The sequence below is a fragment of the Octopus sinensis genome, linkage group LG10, assembly GCF_006345805.1.
Source record: "Octopus sinensis linkage group LG10, ASM634580v1, whole genome shotgun sequence".
NCBI classification, from domain to species: domain Eukaryota; kingdom Metazoa; phylum Mollusca; class Cephalopoda; order Octopoda; family Octopodidae; genus Octopus; species Octopus sinensis.
The window spans coordinates 93,899,022-93,926,521 of NC_043006.1; the positions used below are offsets into that span (position 1 = coordinate 93,899,022).

Below are 27,500 nucleotides of genomic sequence, written 5' to 3' on the forward strand. Positions count from 1 at the left end.
AACAACAAAGAACATACATGTATTTAGCGGTCGAGCTTTGGTCTTATTTGTTGCTTCGATTACAACCTGTAAAGCTTCATTTAGTTTATCACGAAGACGTCTTACAGTTAAATGTTGCCTATAAATAACACAGCCACTAAGTGTAAATGACTAAGAAAAGGGAGAAATTAAGACGAAAAAAAGAATGAATTTACCTGGAAGAGTTCTGGTCGTAAGAAGGAATAATACAATGAGTTGAAAGAGAATTCCGAAGTCTGGCAATTCATGAAAAACAGCTACGACCAGAGAAAGATTTCCTTATTCATGGAAGTACAACAGCATTTGGATGAAAGCGATGTGAGTTTCAAGTTAGGTGAGATAGTACAAAGTGATCTGGCACAAAGAGAGAAAGTTCTTCAGAGCAATTCTTTTAGCAATAATGGTAGAAAAGACTAAATCTGGTGACGTCACGTTGATGTGACAAAGATTGCAGAGTCGAAGCAAGAGAGGGACCAATCAAATTAGGGACTCATACCTGAACCCGATCGAGGAGAGACAAGTGACAAGACGGTGCACCGGCCCAAATATGACAACAACATTCCATAAAAGGATGAATTGTGGACATGTAAAAATACAAAATTGCCTGAAATGTGAGGTAGTCCTTTGACCTACACAATGACCCAGTCTTGCAGGAAGCAGACCTATCAATTGATTGTATGTAAGAATCCCAGAAAGATCAGGTCAGAAAATAAGGCCAAGCAGTTTCAAAGAAGATCTTTCCTCAAGTGGTTTATTAGAATTACCTTAATTTTTTTTTTCAGTTTTGTAAATCGTTGAAAATTTTGTCTCAGATTCTAGCAACTCTTTAGTAACAGGATCACAGACCAGTAATAAAGACACGCAGTCATGCAGGGCTGTTTCATCAAATCGTACACAAACTTCACTTGCTTTTACGCAAATCATCACAACGTTTGTTTCCAATTTAATACAACCACACTAACCAGTGAGGATCAATATAAATAAACATAGATATATTTATATATAACACGTCAGAAAAATATTTGTGAAAGAGTCAAAACTAAAAGCTCCATATTTCCTATATTTCGCTTTAATTTCAATATAATTTCGTTTAATATATTAAATATTAATAATTAATACTCATTCCATACCGGTTTATATCTAAACGAAGCAAACTACGAACATGGGACTTTGGTACATCACCAATCTGGTTTCTGCTTACCAGTAATACAAAGTCCAAATTGGAATATAATCACAACTCAGTGGCTGGTGTACAATGCTTACGTTGAGAACGGCTACGATTTTAAAATCGTGGCATTCTAAATACCTAACGACCTCATCAGGGCCTCTTTGACATTTTTCACCCATATTCAGAATGTCAAGGGGTCGCTGTTACCTAGATTGAAGACCCGCATTGGGCAGCCCATAAAATCTCAAATTATTGCTAATTATTTGTTGATATTCTTCAGATTAGATCGGTAGAAAAATTTGCGTTCAGCAATGTGTGTGTGTGTGTGTGTGTGTGTGTGGTGTGTGTGTGTGTGTGTGTGTGTATGTGCGCGCGCGTATGTATGTATGTATGTATGTATGTGCGTGCATATATATATTATATTCACTATGTGTGTCTGTATAGGTATAGTATACATATAGACACACACAGACACACACACGTGTGAGCGTATCTTTTATCTGTTACTTTTCCAGTAATTGGACTGCGGCCATGCTGGGGCACCGCCTTGAAGAATTTTTACTGGAATGAATTGACCCAGGTCTTTTTTGTGTCTGGTGCTTATTCTAGGAGCTGCGGAACCACTAAGTTACGGGGACGTAAACAACACCGATTACCAAGCGGTGGTAGGGAACAAGCACAGACACAAAGACGCACACGCACACACACAAAGACATACTTATTAGCAATGCACCCCGGCGTTGCTCGGGTGTTATGACCGACAGCCACATTGTATTATTTGTTTCTTTCTTATGGGCAGATTCGGCATACGAGGAGTATGAAGCAAATAAATCTTCTTTATGAACATGTTTTTCGGTCATTTTCTGATGAACAATGCTGCAGTTTCCGTCTACCAAATTCAGTCACGTGTCTGCGGTTTGCCTAGGGCTATAGTAGAAAACATTTGCCCAAGGTAGCGAAAGGCGGCGAGCTGGCAGAAACGTTAGCACGCCGGACGAAATGCTTAGCGGTATTTCGTCTGCCGCTACGTTCTGAGTTCAAATTCCACCGAGGTCGACTTTGCCTTTCATCCTTTCGGGGTCGATTAAATAAGTACCAGTTACGCTCTTGGGTCGATATAATCGACTTAATCCGTCTGTCTGTCCATGTTTGTCTCCTCTGTGTTTAGCCCCTTGTGGATAGTAAAGAAATAAGAAAACATTTTCCCAAGGTACCATGCAGAGGGACTGAACGTAGAACCATGTGATTATGAAGTAAACTTCTCAACCACACAGTCAGTCTTGTACCTAATATGTGTGTGTGTGTGTGTGTGTGTGTGTGTGTGTGTGTGTGTGTGTGTGTGTGTAAAGGATCAAAGGCGTTCCTCTTTCCAACATGACTATACACAGATGAACCACGTTATCAGAAACCTCCCTTTTCAAGACGGCGAGAGGTTATTTGAAGGCGATTAACTTATTACTTCTTGCAAAACAAGCGACCACGTAGCGGTTTCCTCGTTGACTCTTTAACGACATGAGTACCAAACAGGTGAAATATATATAAACAATGCATTCAATACATTGTAAATGCATTTGCCTGAAAGTATTCATGGTCTTATATTGTTAGTCTTCGTTCGTTAAGTGCTTTCGGAATGCTGCTTTAAGAATTGTTCTGATTGTTACAGTTCTTCGAATACATTCAGGTTATTGTTTCCGTTGTTTGTTGTTCTGGTAAAGGTTCACCTGTTATTAAGTAATACAAAATAGGCTGCGACTTTGCTTGTTATCTCCGTTGGTGGCGGTACTAGTGGTAGTGGTGATGGAGGTGATCTTCGTCATCGTCCTTCTAATGTTAGCGGTGGTGGCGGTGGCAGTGTTTGCGTGGTGTGTGTAAGTAGCGATGTCGTAAATTTTTTCTAAGTGAAATACCATTTAACAATCTGCAATTATATTTACATCGTTTTGTTTTGACGGTGGATTTTACACTGTAATTAATCACTCTGTTAATATATAAGTGTCTATATGCATGCATGCATACATACATACATACATACATACATACATACATACATACATAATGTGTGTGTATATTGACTAACGCATACATTTCTACAATTCTCAACCGCTTTCCACCAAACTTTACACACACATTACTTGTGTCCCAAAGATGGTCATGCACTATAACATTTTGCTCTGAGCTCCCGCGTAAAGGGACAAACCGGGGAAAACGGTAATTTACACGGGTTTTTCTCTAAATCGTTGCATGTACATAGTTTTTTTTTGTATGTAGGGTCTTCCATACTTTTTTAATCTATATCTTCGTGTATTGGCATTAGAGAATATTTTTAGCGGTTTTCACATTTTTTATTTATTATTTATTTATATTTTGCAATTGTATATAATTAACTTGGTTAGAGAATACTATAAAAGTGAAAGAATTTTGTTTATTTAGTTATTTCGACTGTTCACCTGCGACGGTGAATAAATTGATTAGGAACACTGTAAGCGATGAATATCCAACACCAAACTAACTTAATCTACATACTTAAACTGCATTAAACTTTGGCAAGCTTACCTTTGCCTACTCTGAGTTACTTGAACGGTGATGTTCCTTTCCCTCTCTTTTATTTGTTGATACCATTGTTTAACTACCAATGCATTGTTTCACTTTAAGGATGTTTATTTATCCATCCATTATGATATTTCGAAAGCGACATCTTTTCACAGCGAACTACCAAACATACAAAGCAGTATTCGTGAACTGAAGCCAAACTCTTCATGTCTTCATTTTTCGTTACCTGAAGTCAATTTCAGGGTGGACGTACACTGTAAGCATGTAGCAAATACATTCCTTTAACTCTACTTTTTCAAGTAAGTAGTATGTTGCCATTTTTTAACGTACTAATCATACTTCTCTCCGAAAACCTGGCGCCCTTTGCTGTTGAATAAAATAAACTCGCAGACGGGAAGTTTCAACGTCTTCCTTCAAATTCCTTACACTATTTATGTTGCTGTTTCTGAAAAAATATTTCGCTTTAATGTAAAAACTATATTTGGTAGTCATTATTTGTAATCTACTCCCAAAACACTTCAGTAACTTTACTTTGCATCGCTTGCAGACTTATATGTTCTATGATTATTAAAGTGCAACGACCTCCACAGTAACCAGCCTTCAATTTGGTTTTCTGTTCCTACCTTAATTTGAAACATAGATTGCCGTACTACTTATAAACCTTCTCGGTGTTCAATTATTTGGTAAAAAAAATATTCCCAAAGCAAATTAAACCGTATGAAGGAGGGGTGCGTTTGCTAGTGTGTATATATATATATATATATATATATATATAATATATATATATATATATATATATATATATATATGTATGCATTTATGTATACATACATACATAACATACATACATACATACATACATACATACATACATACATACATACATATGTACGTACATGTATGGATCTTTTTTATCTTTTACTTGTTTCACTCATTAGATTGTGCCCATGCTGGGGCTTGAAGAATTTTTAGTTGAATGAATCAACTCCAGTACATTTTTTCTTAACAAAACACCTGCAGAACCGCTAAATTACGGAGGGTGTAAACAAACCAACACGTGCGTGGGAGACAAACACAGACACAAAGACGCACGTGTATATATATATATATATATATATATATATATATATATATATATATATATATACAACGGGCTTCTTTCAGTTTCCTTCTAACAATCCAGTCACAAGGCTTTGGTCGGCCCGAGACTATAGTAGAAAATATTTGCCCAAGGTGCTATTCAGTGGGACTGAACCTGAACCATATGGTTGGGAAGCAAGCTTCTTACCACACAGCCATATACATGTGTGTGTGTGTGTGTGTGTGTGTGTGTGTGTGTGCATACATTAATGACGATTTCATTTCCATATTTTTTGTGGAAGAAGACAACTTTTAATTTATTTTATATTTTTTTTACCAACAGGCAGTATATATATGCTTATTAACCCATATACATACATACATGCATACATACATAATTACATACTTATGTAATTATATATGTAATTACATACATACATACATACATACATACATACATACATACATACATACATACATACATACATACATACATACATACATACGTACGTACGTACATACATATAAACTGTCGTATAAGTTATGCAAAAATGAAAATAACATTGACATCTCATTTTAGCAGATATATTTACCAAAATTACATAAAAATATCTTGAAATACTAAAGAGTACGTTTACTTTCAAAATCGCCATTGGCTTCAACCTTAGCCTCCAGGCGACTTCGGAATTTCCTGCAACTCTTTTGGGCGGTCTCCTTGTTTAAGTTAATGAGTGCTGCGTTATTCTTTGCCTTCAGTTGGTGTTACAAGGAGTTTTGTTGGTCTCTCGCTCAACTGCGCCCCACACATGATAATCAAAGGGGTTGCAGTCTGGGGAGTTAGGTAGCCATATGTTAGGGGTTATGGGATTGCAGAAATTGTCTGACAGCTGTGACTGTATTCTCCTGCTTGTGTGGCATGGTGCAGAATCCTGTTGCCAGACATGGGGTCTTCCAGCAGCCACCCTCTTGGCCCAGGGCAGCACTACCTCTTCCAGGCACTTGATGTAGGCCTCCGTGTTGAGTCTGAGGCCGTGTGGGAAGATGAATGGAGACATAACGTCGCCATCACTAGAAATCACTCTAAACACCAGGATGTTGACTGGATGTTTGCTTTTTATCACTCTCGGTACAAGTCCTTAGATTGCACTGTCCTCAAATTGACACCCTGAAATGTTCATATTGGAGCTTCTGGCACGAATGCCAATCAGTACAGTATGTTGTTTCTAAATTTCTGGCAGAGTGAATTGTGTCATGGTGGGGTTTTTCTCACAGACGGTGTCCAACTGACCCTACTATACTGTGTAGTCGACAAAACCAAAAAACAAGAATGCGCGTGCGCGAAATAAAAAATATATAGCGGTGACAATTTACCTGTGTGAGTGTATATATATACACACACATACAGTGACCCAAAAGTAGGTTTACAGTCGTCACGTAGGCACTTTAAATTTCTTTTAAAACATTTTATTACATTTAAATTTCTATCTTACAATTAACTAAATTAGCATAGAATAATGGTTTCAAATGTTTTTGTTTTATATTTAAGATCTTAACTGTTAATATATGAATGCGAAAGAGATGATTGAATAACTGTAAACCTACTTTTGGGTCATCCTGGACATACATACATATTTGTGTGTGTGTGTGTGTGTGTGTGTGTGTGTGTGTGTGTGTGTGTGTGTGTGTGTGTGAAGGTGCGTGGCTTAGTAGTTAGGGCAGTCGGCTCACGATCGTTGCTCCAGTCCATTCAGCTGACAAAAATGAGTTGTACCTTATTTCAAAGGGCCAGCTTTGTAACACTCTGTGTCACGCTGAATCTCCCTGAGAACTACGTTAAGGGCACACGTGTCTGTGGAGTGCTCAGCCACTTGCACGTTAATTTCACGAGAAAGCTATTCTGCTGCTCATATAAGCTGGTACCCTCGTCGTCGTAACCGACTGACTGCTCCAATATATATATATCTTTATATATAAAACTGAAGTTGTCTGTATGAGAGTCTGTCTCCTCCGATTTAGATTCCTAACTACCCCCACATTTTGCGGTGCAGTTTAACCAAAAGCGGGTATCTTATAGTCGTGATTCATATCGAGCCCTTCTGGGTATTAGCGCGCGTCTACGATGAGTTTACGATTTAAAAAAAAATTTACCATCATTTTTTCGTTTTATTAATGCATTTTTATGCTCGGTTTATATAAGGGAAGTAACTCTCTAAAAATGCTTATATAGTTATTTCCCTTACAAACCCGAGCAACGCCGGGCGATACTGCTAGTATGTATATATATATATATAGTTAATCCAAACATGAAAGCACAAAGAGAAAACACAACGCGAGGACGTTGAACAAGTATAGTGTTAATGGACGCTCAGGAAAGGAAAGAAAGGAGGATTTAACGTTTCGAGCGGAGCTCTTCGTCAGAAACATAGGAAAAGGAAAGATCCAAGGAAGGGAAGACGGAGGAAAAAAATCGCCAACGATACACACGCGGTCATCCGAGAGGATGAAATGCAGAGTCGACGTCGGAAGCATTTGAATTCAGAACATGAAGAACCGAAAGAAATACCGCTAAGCGTTTTGTCCAACGCGCTAACGATTCCGCCATGGAAAAATAACGTTTCTGCCTTTCTTAACACAAACAGGCTTTCAGAGTATGCTCAAAGGTGCAGTTAAAGGAAGTCATGATATAGTGTCTGTCAGTCGGAACAGGACAATGGAAGTGTGTGCCTAGTTTTCGAAACTAACGTAAGGGAAGAAAATGGGCAGAGCTGGTTTGGCTGGGTTCCAAATACGTTGGAGGAAAAAACACAGGGATTAAGAGAGAATAATTGCTTGTAGTCAGGTTTTCCCTAACTCTTTTGTTACTTTTGTTGTGTTGTAGGAAGAAGTAGAGAGTAGCGAAGTGACTGCAAATGAGATTTGGTCGGATAGGTCTTTATGCAAAAGTAAGTCTTGATGACTGTTGAAGACTACGGAGCCATATCGCATAAAGTCCAGCCGTTACACGTGTAGTAGTAAGAATTGTTAAAGGATTTCGTTCCTAAAAGGAGTAAAAGCAGATGAGGAGAGATAGTAGTGAACAGCTGCAGAGACTGTAGAGAGAAAAGGTTCTGAAAGCTTCCTGGTCATGGCTTCTTAAACGGTGGATTAAGAGCAGATTAACCAGAAGCTAACGACCAAGAAGTTGAGGACAAAGATACTGAGTCACCACCCACCCCACGCAACCCTTTACCCACTTCTACCGATTCCTCGTCTTACAGAAAAGAAATGAAGAAAGTTGGGGAAATTGGAAACGAAAAAGTTGTTAAGAAAGAAAAAGAACAAACCAAACGGAAGGAATGTGGAACAAACAAATATCGGTTTACCCGTTTTCCAGAAGAAACCAAGATGAAGAAGCCCGCCTATTCTTTGGAAGCTATGAGGTTTGCAGCGGTGCCATCACAAAATGAAGATTTCAGGGACTTCTTGAAATACCTGCAGGAGAAGAATGGGATTGCTGGTGCGTGAAGAGATGAAGGCAGAGTTTAAAATGCACACGAAGGACTGACTTCAGGTGAAAACCCTAACAAAAGTTTTCCATGAGCTATCAGGAATATGAAGGCCCCTTCCTGCCAAATTCCACAGCTGAACTGCTAACAATCACATATGAGAAGCCACTTCACTTCGTGTACAAAGGATTTGTTCATAGTAATTGATGTAGGAAGCCCTGATGCGAGTCGGGGGGGCATCTCCAGTGTGGGGATCTGTTTCATTATTTCTTTTCTTGTTTCTTGTTTAAATAACGTCTGCCTCAATTGCATCTTGTTTATACCTATTTCTTTACTACCCACAAGGAGCTAAACACAGAGGACAAACAAGGACAGACACGGATATATCGATTATATCGACCCCAGTGCGTAACTGGTACTTATTTAATCGCTCCCGAAAGGATGAAAGGCAAAGTCGACCTCGGCGGAATTTGAACTCAAAACGTAACGGCTTGTTTATCTTGCCGTTTCTATAACAAAGTGTTGTCATATTGTTCAATGGGTATTACTACTGGTTCAACTGCGTTTATGTATATATGAACCTTGCAAGGACTGTGCAATCAAAGATGACTTTTATTTTTTACTTGCAGGATCTCGAAGGGAGAGTGCTCATCCTAGATTTGAAGACAACACTCTAATCGACCCCCCTCCATTGTGCTGGTTACTTAGTCTGCATATGAGGTCAGTACCTTCCTTTATTTTCAAAGTTTTGTAGTTGTGCAGCAAGTAGCATGTCTGTTTCTATTTTTTATTCCAAAGATTGTCAACCATTATTAGAAGTCATCCAAGACGAATCCTTCTCTGTCGAGTCTTGCAGGGATCACAGAGTGGGGTTTCTCACTACTTTTTTCAATAAACTTTTTAAAAAGTTATTTAAAAACCCGTCGAGTTGGCAGAATCGTTACACGCCAGACAAAATGTCATTAAGTATTACGTTCTGAGTTCAACTTCCAGCTTTACCTTTCCTCCTTTCCTGATCGATAAAATAAATACCAGTTAAGCATTGGCGTTGACATGATAGATTGACCCTTTCCCCCAAGTCTACGGGCGTTATGCCAAAATTGTATCCCTTTTTATCTCTCAGCGATTTAATGGTTACCTTCCTGTGGTAATGTGCCATCGGGTTTAATTTTTTAGTTTCTCTTCACAATTAAAACAACATAGTTTAGCCCAAACTACATTCTAATATCCTTGTTGAATACTCTTACTTCTTAGATCAGAGAATTCGTGTTTTGTTGTTGTTGTTGTCGTTGTTTCATTTTTTGCGTACACTTTGTGGTCATCCATATAAAGCAGCATTATTTTTGCCCTAGTTATGGTAAACCTGTAGACAGGCCTGGATTTTCTCTGTATACTTGTCAGAGAGACTAACACAAGCACGAAAATCAGTGAAGAAAACAAGTCACCCAGAAAGACTCTCTACGAATTTTCACATTTCCAAATGAGTCATTTCCTCATGTTAATCCTAATCCTTCTTTCGATGATCTCATTGGAGATTTTTGAGGTATTTTTCTTTTCTAAAAACAACACTATTATTCTTCTCATTGACCTTGATTGTTCTCAGACCCAAGAGTCAGCAGTGTGGAACGTTGTCGATAGATTACATGTATTCCATCCAGCCAACAGCTAAATTCTTTTTACTTAATCGTACCCTTACTTGGTACCCTCCTATCAATATACAACCGATCGACAGTTCCCTTTGACTTTTTTCTGCTTCCCTTTTGCGCCCCTGCCAATAAATTCTCTTTCTCCAGAAAGTTATATATTTCATCTGCCACGGGGCCAGTTGATAATTCCAGAAGAATAATAAGCTTGGATTATAATTGATTACTTCCTTTTTCTTTCCTTTGTCCTTCTGTCCCATCATTGTTGTTCCTCTTGTCATCCATGTTGTGAGCTTCATTTTCTCTGCAATGAGTCATATATGGCTGTGTATACTTAGGAGATTTTCGAGCCATAATCCTTGAACACAATCTGATCCAGTAATTTCCTAAGCCATCTCTTCACTTTATCTTCGTTACTATTTATATCCCTTGAAGGCGGCGAGCTGGCAGAATCGTTAACAGGTCGGAAAAAATGCTAAGCGATATTTCGTCCGTTTTTACATTCTGAGTTTAAAATCCGCCGAGTTCGACTCTGCTTTTCAGCCTTTCGAGTTCGATAAAATAAGTACCAGTTACGTACTAGGGTCGATATAATCATCTTACCCTCCCCTTAGACTGATGGTTGTGCCAAGATTCGAAACCAATATTTATATTCTCTTGTTTTGATCTTGTCACATTTCTCTTTTCAATTTCCATAACCAATCTCTCCTCTTTCATGCTGAACTCTTTCGCTCCAATATATCTGACCAAAAATGCTTTGCTGTTTCGGCATCTCGAACACCATTCCTCTGAAGTTCCTTCTCATCATTCTCCTGAGGTTCCTTCAGATGTTGATAAAATTTTCTTTCATGGTTTCTACAGAAACCATTCTGCTGGAATTGGTTTATTATTTGTTGGTATCTCATTTTAAAATTCATTTTTCATTTTAAAATTCTTTTACCTGATATAGCCTCTTGTGTGGGGGATGGGAGTGGAGAGGGGTGTTATCACTTCTTTAACTTCTTGTAATCCTCCGTTTCGACTGCTTTTCTGTGTCTTCTCCGTCCTCATTTCAATGATTGCATTTATCCTTCCAAGTTATTTACTGAACTGTCCATTAATAGTCTTATCATTGAGTGAGAGACCAATGCATTCCATCAAATTGACATTGGGGTTACATATACAAATCATGACTACCCGTCTGATAAGGGTACACCAGGCACATGCATCACAACCATATGTGCACGACATGATGACCTTATATTAAGATAAACAGCACATGACCGTGAAAGTGGGGCCCCAGTTAGAATTTTCTTCAAGTCGAGTAGCTCATCCCGCTCAAAAGGTCCTTGAATAAGGGTCGTTAAGTATGTTGATCAAAACACCCATGTTTCCAGAGGGATATTATTGAAACCCCAAAGAATTCCTTTCAACACATGTCTATGATGCTCCTCCACTACTTCTGCTCGTGATCAGAGATGCACATATCGTCAGCCACTAAGAGACATGCTCAACTGGTTAAGGTCAAACAACTGACAAGCAAATCTGTGGTATTGAGCAGAATATTGCTGTAGCCCATCTTTTATACCAAGACAAAACAATGTACATGATAACACTTCCAATCAGTTACTGCATCAGGGCATTTTTTTTTATCATCATCATCATCATCTTCATTATTATTATTATTATTATTATTATTTTTATTTTCTACTCTAGGTACAAGACCCGAAATTTTGGGAGAGGGGCCAATCGATTAAATCGACCCAAGAACGCAATTGGTGCTTAATTTATTCAGCCCGAAAGGATGAAAAGCAAAATCGACCTTGGCGGAATTTGAACTCAGAACGTAAAGACAGATGAAATATCGCAAAGCATTTCGCCCGACGTGCTAACGTTTCTGCCAGCTCGGCGCTTTATTTATACTTTATTGCCTTTGCACAGCTTCTAACGCTGGAGATGTACTACGGTGTCAGCTGTTCACTACCAGTGAACTAAGGTAACACCTCTTATTTTTCGATCACCTTTCGGAGTATTCGAACGGTTCCAAGCAGTTTCTGTTTTATGCAAGTGCTCCACCCTTATTGTAGCCCCTATTTGTTCCATGTACTTCTCGAGATTTTTGCTCCCTGTTCCCAGGGCTCCGACAATTATTGGTACTACTGTTACCTTTTACATCGACCACAACTGCTTAACTTCCCAAGCTATCCTGTCATATCTATCGACTTTTCTTTCTTCCTTATTGCATATCTTGTTTTCAGCTGGGCATGCTATATCTATGATCCAGCATAGTTTGCTTTCTTTCTCAATTACGACTATATTCGGCTTCCTATTTTCTATCTCATGGTCGCACTGAATCATATAATTCCACAGGATCTTTGCATTTATGTTTTCGACAATGACTTCAGGTTTTTATGGCCGTACCAATCTTTTGCTCTGTCAAGTCCATACTTGTTTCAAAGTGTCCAATGAACAAGCCTTGCTATATTGTAGTAGCGTCTCTTATATTCCTTATGGGTTAGTGGCGTACATTGGCTGGTAATATGCCATACAGTTTCACCGTTTTGTCCACAGATTCTGCACTTATCACTTTCTGATTTGTTGTCTACTCTGTATTTCATGTAGTTTGTTCTTAGTGCTTGCTCTTGGGCAGCACAGATTAGAGCCTCCGCTTCCGATTTTAAATCACTTTTAGTCATCCACAGCCATCTTTTTTCTCTGTCTTATCTTCAATATCCCTATGAAATTGACCATGCATTCTTTTCTTTACCCACCTAATTTCAGTTTCATCCGTTTTCAATTTCTTTTACAGTGCTTTATCTTTGCAATCTTCCATCCTACACAAGCCTCACCTTCTTAATTCTAATAATAGCGATTCTGTGGCATTGTTTACATACAATGCTATGTTGTTTTCTTCTGCTCTAATGCTGTGTTCGTATCCAATAAGTACCCTTCCCACTCTTTATTATTATTGTTATTGAGTGAGAGAGCAGTGCATTCCATCAAAGTGACACTGGAGTAAAATATACAAAACCCACTATACGCATCATGACTACCCGTCTGATAAGGGTACACCAGGCACATGCATCACAACCATGTGTGCGCAACATAGTGATCTCATATGAAGACAAACAGCACATGACCTTGCAGGTGGGGCCCCAGTTAGAATTTTCTTTTGGTCCAGTAGCCCATCCCGCTCAAAAGGTCCCTGAATAAGGGTTGTTTTAAGGATGTTGAAAGAAACACCCATGTTTCCAAAGGTGAATTATCCAAACCTCTAAGAATTCCTTTCAACAGACGGCTATGATGCTCCCCCACTACTTCTGCTCATGATCAGAGATGCACATATCGTCAGCCACTAAGGGACATGCTCAACTGGTTAAGGTCAAACAACTGACAAGCAAATCTGTGGTATTGAGCAGAATATTTATACCAAAACAAAACAATGTATATGATAACACTACCAATCAGTTAAGATCAGAAACCACAAGAGCCACTGCCTGGTACTGCATTATTATTTTTATTATTATATTATATTATTATTATTATTATTATTATTATTATTATTATTATTATAATTATTATTATTTATTATTATTATTATTAATTATTTTTTATTATTATTTATTATTATTATTATTTTATTTTTATTATTAGTATTATTATTATTATTATTATTATTATTATTTTATTATTTTTTTTATTATTATATTATTTTATTATTATTATTATTATTATTATTTATTATTTTTATATTATTATTATTATTATTATTATTATTTATTATTATTATTATTATTATTATTATTATTTATTATTTTTATTATTATTTTTATATTATTATTATATTATTATTATATTTTTATTATTATTATTATTATTTTTATTATTATTATTATTATATTATTATTATTATTATTATTTATTATTATTATTATTATTATTATTTATATTATTATTATTTATTATTATTATTATTATTATATATTATTATTATTATTATTATTATTATTATTTATTATTATTATTTTTTTTATTATATTATTATTATTATTATTATTATTATTATTTATTATTATTATTATTATATTATTATATTATTATTTATTATTATTATTATATTATTTTTATTATTATTATTATTATTATTATTATTTCATTATTATTATTACTATCATCATCATCATCATCAGCAGCAGCAGCAGTATAATATATATTCTAACTAAAACTATGTACATAAATAGGTCTCTATTATTGATATCTCTTTGTTAGATACACCTGAGAGATTTTAGCAGCAGCAACGTGATATTGAATAAATTGAAAATGCTTGTTAGGTTTCGCACTGACCCTGTTGGATATAAACTCGGTTGCACTTGTTTGTAAATGAAAACGCTTCAATTTATCTCTGGTTGTGAAGGAAGTAACAAATCGTTTGACAGAGGTACTTAGGGCTCTCCACATAAGTAATTTGAATCTATTTCACTATATTTCGGTCAGTCTATCAAGCTAGATATCTCTTATTTGATTCTATTCACGTAAACACCACACACACCCACACAACACACCACACACACACACACACACACACACACACACACACACACACGTATGTACTTACGTGCATGTGTATAGTGGACGATAGTAACCTACACAGAGCAATAAATTAACGCATGCAGTTGCATCTATTTGTACACACGAGAAGCACTATGGATGAAATCACGTTAATGATTTTTATCATGTAGTCACGTTAATGATTTTTATCATGTAGTCAGCATGAATTGAAAAGTTATAGTTATTTATATATTAAATTAATAATTATATATATATATATATATAATATATAGGCGCAGGAGTGGCTGTGTGGTAAGTAGCTTGCTTACCAACCACATGGTTCCGGGTTCAGTCCCACTGCGTGGCATCTTGGGCAAGTGTCTTCTACTATAGCCTCGGGCCGACCAAAGCCTTGTGAGTGGATTTGGGAGACGAACTGAAAGAAAGAAGCCCGTCGTATATATGTATATATATGTGTGCGTTTTGTGGTCTGTGTTTATCCCCCTAGCATTGTTTGACAACCGGTGCTGGTGTGTGTTTACGTCCCCGTCACTTAGCGGTTCGGTAAAAGAGACCGATAGAATAAGTACTGGGCTTACAAAGAATAAGTCTTGGGGTCGATTTGCTCGACTAAAGGCGGTGCTCCAGCATGGCCGCAGTCAAATGACTGAAACAAGTAAAAGGTAAAAGAGTAAAAGAGTAGATATATATATATATATATATATATATATATAATATATATATATATATATATATATATATATATATGGGGTACTATGTATATATGTACTATGTATATATACACACACACACACACATATATATGTATGCATGTATGTAATGCAAAGGAATAGGAATTCTAAATCCAGACTCGCCCAACCACATCGAATGATAGGAAACATTTAGAATCGTTTAGAATAAACAAGTTAACTGAACTTCCTCAATTGGTCCATCCTGATTTCGCTTCCATGGAATTTCTTGTGTGTGTGCTTCGTAATCATATTTAATAGAAATCAATTTTTTCTTCATTCAGGTGGGAACTCAAAGTGAAGTCAAACATGGAAGAACAAAGACCAGAACGAACGTGGCTTGTTGAAAACTAAACAACAGACTTTGCCATAAATACAGTCTAACCAGCCAAACGTTGTTATTGTTGCCATTGTCCTTATTCAGCACCTTATAATCCTTGATCGAGCAAACTGTCTGCCATAGGTACCCTACTCTTGATAGTCCTGTCTTTGATTATTCAGACGGTGTGTACTAATGGCTACGTTATTCGAATTGAGCTTTTCAAAAATAATGTCGGATGTAATTTCATAGAGAAACTTTGACTGCTATTTCTGGCAGATCGAGTAACAGAGACCCACCCGTTGATTTCTTTTTTCTTTTCGTTTTTTTTTTGCCCGGACAAATAACGAAGAACACGATAGCAAAGAACAAATGTGATAACAAAGATACCATCTTAACTGATACCTATATCATAGGTTATCAACATACACGCCCACATACATACATACATACATACATACATACATACATATATGCGCGCACTTATATCGAACAGTGGGTATGAGTTTTAAGTGGATAAATGTTCTTCATTTGTGGGATAAGAAGGCTACCATTGGTTTCATGCTGAGAGAAATCTCTCTCAACAAATTATCAAACCTGCCACGGAGAACGTTGGTACTCGTCTTGATATTCTAGAAACTAAATTATTATTTCTGTGGTGAGATATTATCTGTTATTGTTCCCTGCAGGATCAGTTACTCCATGAAATTGTAACCCAGATTATTTTAGATACCGTGTCAAGGACTCATGTTAATTTCTAGTTTTTTTTTTTTCATTTTTATTAGAATAACACCTGCCATTTTTATGTTTGTTGCAAAAAACATTTTCTGTATTTTCCACTAAAAGAAATTATCAATTAATTGATATCATTCGATTTATTTTTCTCCTTTGACTGGTACTTTTAGCTTTTAAACGTACCCTCTTGAGTTTTTCTCAACTAATTGCATGGATAGTTAACCGAAGTTTTTCAACTCGTTACACAACACATCTGTTGCTCTACCGTTACTTACATTTAAAGACACCGAGGTGTACGCACCCTTAACTCACACACGCACTATCTCTCTCTCTCTCTCTCACACACACACACACACACACACACACACACGTGCATATATATATAACCTAGTTGAGAACCCCTTTCAATGTCTTCTCCAAAGACAGTTACAATTGCAGTCCTATCTTATTTGTTGCTATAAAAAAAAACTTTATAGACTTCAAATGAATCTGGATATAATTACCATCATTGTTATTGCGATTTAAATAATTGAGTCCGAAATAATAACATCAACAACAACAACAGCATTAATAATAATTGTTTTCATTTGGGGCACAAAGCCAGATATTAAGAGGGGAGAGGAATACGGTTACATTGATCCCAGCGCCTGACTTGTAGTTATCTTACCGACCCCTTAATGATGAAAACCAAAGTTAATCACGGCATCAACTACTACTAATACAAATAATAATAATAATAATAATAATAATAATAATAATAATAATAATAATAACAACAACAATAACAATAATAATAATAATAATAATAATAATAATAATAATAATATAATAATAATAATAATAATAATAATTTCTACAGTACAATGGGTTCTAAATTTTGGAAAACTGTTAAAAAGATCCAAATTGCCACTGGCGTTCATCCTTACAGAAATTTAGATTTGGAAAATATAACCTTACCGATCCTGGATATGGAATTTCGTTACATATCACGTAACGACGGACAAAAAGAGTTGGTTGGCAAGGGCACATACGGCCGAGTCTACCTGGGTCGCTGCAAAGGGATGCCGAGCTTGGTAGTAGTGAAATGCTTCAAGAACAAAGACATGAAGGAAATTTGTGCCGAAGCTAAAATTATGAGCCATTTATCAGAAACAGGGGTGGTGCCGAAATGTTTCGGTTTGATCCAGGATGAAAATTCAGAAATACAACCGTGCTTAGTTCAAGAATATTTCGGACAAGGTGTTACCCTTTCAAAATTTCTCTGTGATTTGCGTGTTACGCTTAAGAGCAAAAATTGTATAGGTATCTGTTTGCAACTTTCTCGGGGATTAAAGAAAATACACGCTCAAGGCATTTTATTAAACGATATTAAAACTGATAACATACTTATAGATCGATACACTATCGATTTTCAAATTCGCTTTATAGATTTTGGGTGTGCTAGCACCTTGAAGGAATATCGTTTGATATTTCGGAAAGTGAAAGCTGTTACCATGTTGCCCCCGAGGTCAAAGCAAAACAACCAACCAGTACTTCGTCGGATGTGTTCAGTCTGGGTCATGTCTTTGATGCAATTCAGGACCTGATGCGGGTGGAATGTCTCGTTCCCCTCGTGAACAGCTGCACTATGGACAACCCTAAAAAGCGCACCAGACTTCAAGATCTCGTCGAGGATCTCAAATCTCTTCACCACGAGATATTTTATAGAGAAATGAGAAACTGGGATTAAAAATGCAAACATGCACGTGCGCGCAGACACACACACACACACACACACATACACACACACACATATATTCACACGCACCTTCTTATATACAAGCGTACATACGCACATACAGTTTTATATATATATATATATATATATATATATACATATCGATGGATTTCTATTCTTTATTTGTGAATAAAAAAACGTTACCAATAGTTTCACGTGGAAAACATTTCCATAATCTTCACACGATCCCAAATAGTATTCTCATCCAAAATAGAGGAAATTACCAGCAGTTTTAAGTGGATCATTTGAAGAGTGTGTTATTAATCCACAAATAATATATATACACACATATATATACATACATACATACATACATACATACATATATATATATATATATATATATAGGGAGAGTTTACGAAATAACAACAAAAGACGAAGACAGGTGGTGTACAAAACAAAGAGATGTATTGTTATAACGCTCAGGAATAGAAAAAGTCTTTACGTTTCGAGCCTACGTTCTTCTACAGAAAGGGACACAGAAAACAAGGAGAGAGAGAAATGTGTGTAGTGGCTAACGATCTATCATGGCGTATATATATATATATACGCACACACCTACCCACAGAGACACACAAGGGATATTATTCAAAGAAACAAATTATATTAAATGAAAAAAAAGCCCAAGGTGTGTATTGATCTCCCAAGCTTCAGCACAGAATACAATACCAGAGTGCCTTCAATTTATACGTACATTTATATATTCTTAACCTGTTCTCAAAACCTTTCAATTTGTTTAACATTAATAACACTATTTAAAAAGAGGCTATACATATGAGAACGCATCTAGCGGTGCCGCTTGTTTATATGTTTTTAACATATTTATATCGGAGGAGAGATATATTATCTTACCAACTCTCTGAGATGAAGCAAAATATTAATAAATATATTTATTTATGTTTTTGTAATTTCTGTTTGGTGTTATCTGTCAATTTTTCTATCTACAAATGTGTAGAATCGTATATTTGTCTATCTGTATATTTATGTATGTATCGATAAATCAATATAATTATGTTTATTAATTCGTTTTGCAAGATTCCTGATATGAAATCGTGTGTTGAAACATATATTGTTGTATTTTGGGATGTTATTTTTTTTTCCAAGTACATCCTTGTGAGTGGATTTGGTAGACGGAAACTGAAAGCCCGTCGAATATGTATATATATATATATATATATATATATATATGTGTGTGTGTGTGTGTGTGTGCGTGTGTGTGTGGCAGGGGGGAGTTTTTGTATATGTTTGTGTGTCTGTGTTTGTCTCCCCAATATCGCTTGACAAACGTCACCGTCACTTAGCGGTTCGGCAAAAGAGACCGATAGAATAAGTACTAGGCTTACAAAAATGATTCCTGGGGTTGATTTGTTCGACTAAAGGCGGTGAACCAGCATGGCCGGAGTCACATGACTGAAACAATTAAAAGAATACAGTGCATCACCACCAGTGAAACCTAATTGCTGGAAACTGTTTTACTCTCGGTGTGAAAAGTTTTGTTATACTTAAACAAGGCTAGTGTGAAGTTCTGAAGCATCAGCACATGCGCATTCAACACCTGCCGAATCGGTTGTATACAAAACAGAAGTTACCTCTGCAAAACTAAACCAATTAACAGAGTGTAAAAAATACATAGGAATGATAGAAGGCAGGTTCAAATAACCCTACATCAACACACATCATCCTACAGACGTGTTGAGAATAAGAACGCTACAACCATGTCCCACGATATACCTTAAGAAACAGCACCAATTTTGACAGTCCCTGAAGTGAAATACACATAATATAAACAGCACAAAAGCGTGTAAACTCTGTGTTGATGAAAAATTCCTTGACACTGGATTTAAATTCTTAAAAAATGTCAGCACGTTGATAAATACTGATTGAAATTTTTCAAATTAACATGACAACCGTATTAAACTATATCGAGCTACCAAACACTCAGTGTTTCTCTATCTCTTTCTCCAGGCAATATTTACATTGCAAGTCCACATCTCAGGAATGCTCGTTTTTGCTTAACTCCTCAAATCTTGACAATCTATCGACAATCTTGATGTTTAGGCTTCTATTCTCTCTCTCTCTCTCTCTCTCTCTCTCTCTCTCTCTCTCTCTCCAAAGAGCAAATATATTTTATCCTACACGTGTTTCAGTCATTGGACTGTGGTTATACTGGGACAGTGCCTTGAAGGATTTAGTCAATCAATTTGACTCCAGTACTTTTGCTTTTTCAAAGTCTGGTACTTATTCTTTCGGTCTCTTTAGGCAGACTGCTAATCTACGTGGGCATAAACAAGCCAACACTGTTTTCAAGCGGAGGGGCACAAGCACAAATACACACACATACTGCGTGGCAAGTGTCTCCTACTATAGCCTGGGGCCGACCAAAGCCTTGTGAGTGGATTTGGTAGACAGAAACTGAACGAAGCCCATCGTATATATATATATATGAGAAATATAAAAATATACAAGGTGTAAAGATGCTGAAAATTCAGTATACAGCATGTGGGAAAATTATGAGTTGAAAATATGTGGACATATAAAAAGTGGAAGAGAAATGCCGTCGTTTTATATAGTTTAATGTCTTTTTATAAATATATACATAATATATGGATGTCGTGAAATCCAGCCAGTTTTCGCTATTTAAATTAGCTTTTCAAGGGACATTGTACAGCAATCAGTTCTCATGACAGAGGGGTTTCATCATTTTGGATGTTTGAAGAATAAAAGGAATGAGTCTAGAGAGTGAACCAAGGGAAGTAACAAGTGGCAGGGGGGACAACCGGCTCCTTAGTATAATTTTTTAAATGGTCAAATTTATATATTTAGGAGTGGTCTGTACGTTTGTATGAACATGTTTTCCTTGTTTAGGCGTCCTTGTACTGAGATTGAATCTTTGCATTGGTATAAAGGGAAGATATGAAGCCGAATTTTCATATCTTCCCATTATACCAATGCAAATTATACCAATGTATGTATGTATGTATGTATGTATTCATGTATGTATGTATGTATGTATGTATGTATGTATGTATGTATGTATGTATGTATTCATGTATGTATGTATGTATGTATGTATGTATGTATGCATGTATTCATGCATGTATGTATGTATGTATGTATGTATGTATGTATGTATGCATGTATGCATGTATGCATGTATTCATGCATGTATGTATGTATGTATGTATGTATGCATGTATGCATGTATGCATGTATTCATGTATGTATGTATGTATGTATGTATGTATCTATCTATCTATCTATCTATCTATCTATGTAATTGTGTATGTATGTATGTGTACAGATTTGTATGTTTTGTTTTGTTTGTTTTATGTATGCACGGACGCGTGCGCGCACGCACACACAGAGACTCGCTTAGATGGGGGTGGGGGTGGAGCTGTTAAACATTTCAACTACAAGTTTGTTTATATGTTTCTTAATATCCAAGCAATGACCCACTCGTGTTATTTTCGCAACACCAATCCATAAAATGTATTTATGGAGAGAAAAATATTGAAAAACATCAATAAATGACAGAATGAGAAGAAAAAAATGAGGAAGGTGGTCGTGGGATGTGCTAGAAACAAAAACCAAATTTCCCTTAAATCACACACTTTTTCTTCTAAAAATATTTTCAATTTTTTTCTTATTTTTACACCGAAAAGGCTTCTCTTATGGCATTTTAAGCGCGTAGTGCAAAAAGAAAAAGGAAAAAAAAGGCCAAAATCGGTCCAGGGTGGGGGTTGGGGATGGGGGTGAGTTAAAAAATCATAAATTTTAAAGTGTGGCAAGTAGCTTGCTTACCAACCACATGGTTCCGGGGTCAGTCCCGCTGCATGGCACTTTCAGCAAATGCCTTCTACTATAGCCTCGGGCCGACCAAAGCCTTGTGATTGGATTTCGTAGACGGGAACTGAAGGATGCCTGTCGTATATATGTATATGTATATGTGTGTGTATATGTTTGTGTGTCTGTGTTTGTCCCCCCCAACATCTCTTCACAACTGGTGCTGGTATGTTTACGTCCCCGTAACCTAGCGGTTCGGCAAAAGAAACCGATAGAATAAGTACTTGGCTTACAAAGAATAAGTCCCGGGTTCGAGTTGGTCCATTAAAGGCGGTGCTCCAGCATGGCCGCAGTCAAATGACTGAAACAAGTAAAAGAGTAAAAGAGTAAATGCACGCAACAATAATAACGTAGTTTTGAATTAAAAATTAAGCCAAGAAGGAGTTGCCTCCCCTAGCAATAGCCGAGAATGCTGTTAAAACGCGGGAACGAATAAACTCCTTTCTTTGTTTTCCTTTTAAATAAATTTGAATTTTAAGGTTAATTGTTATTTTATGTTAAGAAGCCAACAACGCTCATACACTTCCGTACCTCGAGGGACATCACTGTGTTTTTTTAATTAAATAAAGCGTTTCGTTTCTTGAAGCCTCGGCTTCCGTTTATAACTGATAATAGAAATGCTAGTAGGTTATAGTTGCGGTGTGTGTGTGTGTGTGTGTGTTGTGTGTGTGTGTTGTGTGTGTGCGTGCGTGCGTGCGTGCGTGCGTGCGTGCGTGCGTGCGTGCGTGTGTGTAAAAACCCTTAGAAGACTGGAAAAAATAGCCACCAATGTTCTACCGAGAATCGAACCCCCGCCATACACACACGTGTATATCTTGCTACCTCACAGTCAAATGACTAACAATATATCTTCCTTTCTTAGGGCGAAGAGCTGGCAGAAACGTTAGCACGCCGGGCGAAATACGTAGCCGTATTTCGTCTGCCGTTACGGTCTGAGTTCAAATTCCGCCGAGGTCGACTTTGCCTTTCATCGTTTTTAGGTCGATTACGCACTGGGGCCGATGTAATCGACTTAATCCGTTTGTTTGTCCTTGTTTGTCCCCTCTGTGTTTAGCCCCTTGTGAGTAGTAAAGAAATAGGTAATTTCGCCCGTCGCTTCGTTCCGAGTTCAAATTCCGCCGAATGAATTACGTACCAGTTGAGTAGTGGGTCGATGTAATCGACTTAACCCCTTTCCTCAAAGTTCAGGCCTTGTGCCTATAATAGAAAGGTTTATTAATCTCAAGTTAATCTTATTATTATTATTAATCTTAAGACAATTTTGCTTGTCCCCTTTTCAGTCTTCCCACCACCTCCATCACTTTATGAGTAACACTGCTCTAGTGTCTTCATTTATTATTTTCAATAATTATTGCTAAGGTTGTGATATTACAAAGACTGAAACATTTTTATCCTTTTTGATAGCAACCCGCCCAAAACCTCCTCTGGTTCTGTGGTGCAAACTTCATATTTAATGTTATCTAAATGGTTGTATTTACCCGTGTATAAGTTGCGTTGTCTTATACTCTATTTTAAATGGTGAGGTGCCACTTATACCGTCGGGTAAGTTTAAAATATGAAGGGGAAAATATTCATACCAAGATTTAACATTAAATTAGGCGTGTAGTTTATTCATAAGAAAATACAGTAAAACTGTCCGTCAAGATTTCTTGTTCTAAACAAAAGCTTAATTACGAAAGAAGTACTTTACTAAATTTATCGTTATTTTCAAAATTAATTGGAATAGAGACAGGAATATGGTAACGCGAATTAAAGCATTTAAAGACAGCAATCCATCCTTACAAGCTAGAGCAGTAAATGAATTGCAATTGGAAATGGGAGAAGAAGGTTCCAGTCATGTTGGATCTTGAGGACTTACAGTCAACTATTGAGACTGGCACTCCGTCGGTTTCGACGATGATCACTGTTGCTGTTGATCCGATTAACAGAACATCCTGCTCGTGAAATTAACGTGCAAGTGGCTGAATATTCCGCAGACACGCGTACCCTTAACGTAGTTCTGAGGGAGATTTAGCATGAGAGAATGTGACATGGGTGGCCCCTTTGAAATACAAGTAGAAGCTGAGTGGAGTGGGACAACGTGAAATAAGCTGAAGGATACAACACGCCGCTGGGAATGGAACAGTTGACGATGAAGAATTGTCAAATCTACATTACGTCGACCATTGATTCTCAACCGGGGTCCAAATGGCCCTTGAGAGTTCATATAAGAGTTTCGGGGGTTCGCGTAATAAAATAATAAATTGGGGGGGGGGTCCACAATAATATTTTAAGGGCCCCTGAAAGTATTTTGTTTTAGATGTATGTATTGGTATGTATTGCAAGAAACAGCTGTGTTTCTTCCTTTAACATTTTACAAAGTTCAACCTACACAAGATAATGGGTGAAAAGCAAAATAGGAATTTTGAAAGCAGTTTCTATAAAACTATATTTTAAACATCGAATGGCAATGGGGTTCACCAGAATGAAATCGTAATCAAAGGGGTCCATGGATAAAAAATGGTTGAGAAACCATCGAATATAACAAAGTTCCTTTGGCTATAAAGGACGCCGAAATTGTGAGTTACTTCCCCTGACACTTAAACCTCTCCGCTGTACGCGTTGTGCCAAATTCTTTTTAATCTTATCCTTAGCTCTTAATTTTAAACCAATTTTAAAAGGTGTTTTTTTGGGGGTTTTTTCTCTCTTTTCATTTTAACATTTTTTGCTTTTTGCATTTTTTCCCCTCCTTGCTAAACTAAAACTATATACAAGTGCATTTTTAAATATGTTCAGTTTCCGAATAAGCAGGGCCCAACTGGTATCTCGTACAATAATCCCTCACCATATCGCGGTTCACCTATCGCGGTTCACCTATCGCAGTTCACCTATCGCGGTTCACCTATCGCGGTTCACCTATCGCGGTTTACCTATCGCGGTTCACCTATCGCGGTTTATTATTTAAGCTTACGTTGATTCCTCCGTGCTGTTGCTTTGCATTTATAATAAAGTAAATATAAACAAAATATAAAAATAATAATAAAATAAACAGTACAGTACTGTTTCTATTTCGCGGATTTTCACCTATCGCGGGGAGCGAGGTATGGAACGTAACAACCGCGGTAATCGTGAGATTACCGTACCTGTTCAATCAACTCAAAATTTTTCTTTTTCTCTTTGTTTTCTATTTTTAATTACTGATTTCATTTTATTGACGAACCAGCTTCAGTTGATCAAACAAGCTGAGATGGAAAACTTTGAGTTTCTAATGAGTAACGAAAAGGGAATTTTCTTAAGCTCACAGCCATGCCTTGTTGGTAGGCACAGGTATGGCTGTGAGCTCATTTTGCAACCACGTGCCTTCAGGTTCAGTTCCACTTTGTGGTACCTTGGGTAAGTGTCTTCCACTATGGTCCAGGGGGTCACCAATACCTTGAAATGAATTTGCTTCCCAACCACATCGATCTGGGTTCAGCCCCACTCCGTGGCATCTTGGACACCTCGGGCCAACTAAAGCCTTGGGAATGGATTTTGCACACGGAAACTGAAAAAAAGTCTGTCGAGTATGTGTGTGTGTGAGAGAGAGAGAGAGAGAGTGTGTATGTGTGTGAGAGAGAGAGAGAGAGAGTGTGTATGTGTGTGAGAGAGAGAGTGAGTGTGTGTGTGTGTGTGAGAGAGAGAGAGAGAGAGAGAGAAAGAGAGGGGGAGAGAGAGTGTGTGTGTGTGTGTCTTTGTGTATGTTGCCCGCTACTACTCGACAACCGGTGTTGGTGTGTTTACGTCCCTGTCACTTAGCAATTCAGCAAAAGTGACCGATAGAATAGGTACCAGATCTTTAAAAAATATGCACTGGGGTCGATTTGTTCGATTAAAAGTTCTTCAGGGCGGTGCCCCAGCATGGCCACAGTCTAATGATTGAAACAAGTAAAAGATAACCATTTATAATTTGCTTTCAGACAACAATAGCCACAGATCAATACAAGTTCAGAAGCAGAAGATAAATGCAGCGAAGTCAACATAAGGAAAATGAGCAATTGTCTCTTGCTTTAGTCTCGAAGCGACTAATGCCTCGTGTGTCGATTTGGTAGATGGAAACTGTGTCGAAGACACTTGCTCAAGGTGCCACGCGGTGGGACTCGAACTGGAAACCACTGAGTTGAAGAATACGACAATTTCTTTTCCTTCATTCGGTTCGAACGATTGTAAAGATTCTTGAGAAAAGATAAAACTCTAATCCAGTAGAACCTCACAGTACGAGTGTTCCATTGTACGAGTAATTTGCTGTACGAGCCGAGACTCGTGCGAATTTTTGTCTTGAAGTATAAGCGGAAATCCGCAGTACGAGCACACAAGTCTTTAAAAGTAATTCAGTTAATAAAAGCAGTTTACAGATTTTTGCATTCTCTTTTTTGTAATTGTCAGTTTTACTTCTAACTACACCTTTTCTGTTTTAAAACCATAAAATATTATTTTTGAGTGGTTTTGAGGGGCTGGAACGGATTAATTATACTTTAAGTAATTTCAATGGAGAAAATTGATTTGTAAAACGAATAAATCCTAAGAGGAGTTTGGTCATGGAACGAATTAAACTCGTACTGCGAAGTATCACTGTGTTAGAAATATCAAGTTTGCAAGTTAACTGCGCAAACAGAACTTGTCATGTGGTGTCTATGGTAAACAAAAACTAATTGCGAACCAATGAGGAAGTATTTGGTTCAGAGGTTGCCAACCTGGGGTATCTTATTCCTACGTGTGTGTGTGTGTTTATTATTTCTTCATTACCCACAAGGGGCTAAACATAGAGGGGACAAACAAGGACAGACATAGGTATTAAGTCGATTACATCGACCCCAGTGCATAACTGGTACTTAATTTATCGACCCCGAAAGGATGAAAGGCAAAGTCGACCTCGGCGGAATTTGAACTCACAACGTAACGCAGACGAAATACCGCTAAGCATTTCGCCCGGCGTGCTAACGTTTCTGCCAGCTCGCCGCCTCGTGCGTGTGTGTTTATGTTCGACTCCCCGCCAGTACTTGGTGCTGGTTTGTTTACATACCCCTAGCATAGCGGTTCGGCAAAAGACACCGATAGAATAAGTATCATACTGGTAAAATACGCACTGGGATAGACTCGTTGGACTAAGCTCTTCAAGGCGGTGCCCCAGCATGGCCACAATCCAATGACGGAAGCATGTAAAAGATAAAAGATAGAACTAAATTGGATTTCCAGAGACGCATTCAGTTCCAATTTGTCAAATTTCTTTTGGAGATTTTAGGTTTGGAATAAGCAAGAGAAAAGGTTGCATGTGGAGGAAGCACTACTGCGCCCCCTAATTCCATCTTCTGTACCATTTGATAAATTAAAAGGAAGGAGACAAATGCCAACCCGTGGACATTACTGTCTCAAGTGCTACGACTCATACTTACTCCATAGAGTGCAGGTAACCGAGATCACATTCCCGCTGGACAGGACGCTAGTCTGTCACAGGGCAACTCATTTTTTTATCAGCTGAGTGGACTGGAGCAACTTGAAATCAAGTGTTTTGCTCAAGAATATACACTTCACTGCTCGGTCCCTAAATCGAAACCACGACCCTGCGAACGTCAGATCAATACTAACCAGTT

General features: G+C 37.3%; 1 protein-coding gene and 1 long non-coding RNA gene across 3 annotated transcripts in view; both read left to right on the top strand.

The window, feature by feature from the left end:
* LOC115216601 overlaps positions 1-11,709 on the top strand; it is a 21,299-nt gene extending 9,590 nt beyond the window's left edge. The window contains exons 1-3 of one of the 2 annotated variants that reach the window (XR_005001073.1): positions 3,224-3,394; positions 8,931-9,021; positions 11,640-11,709. This is a non-coding gene — a long non-coding RNA (uncharacterized LOC115216601). Of the gene's footprint in view, positions 1-3,223; positions 3,395-8,930; positions 9,022-11,639 lie in introns of those variants that run through there. The other variant, XR_003882089.2, reaches the window with a different exon arrangement.
* A 5,428-nt stretch (positions 11,710-17,137) lies between these two features.
* On the top strand, positions 17,138-17,860 carry LOC115216291 (casein kinase II subunit alpha'-like). The gene has a single exon (XM_029785492.1). It carries the CDS (start codon positions 17,138-17,140, stop codon positions 17,858-17,860), a length of 723 nt encoding a protein of 240 aa, XP_029641352.1.
* Positions 17,861-27,500: the final 9,640 nt, after the last annotated feature.

Excerpts from the sequence above, each read along its gene's own strand:
- LOC115216291 (XM_029785492.1), top strand. The coding sequence starts at position 17,138 with ATGGGTTCTAAATTTTGGAAAACTGTTAAAAAGATCCAAATTGCCACT.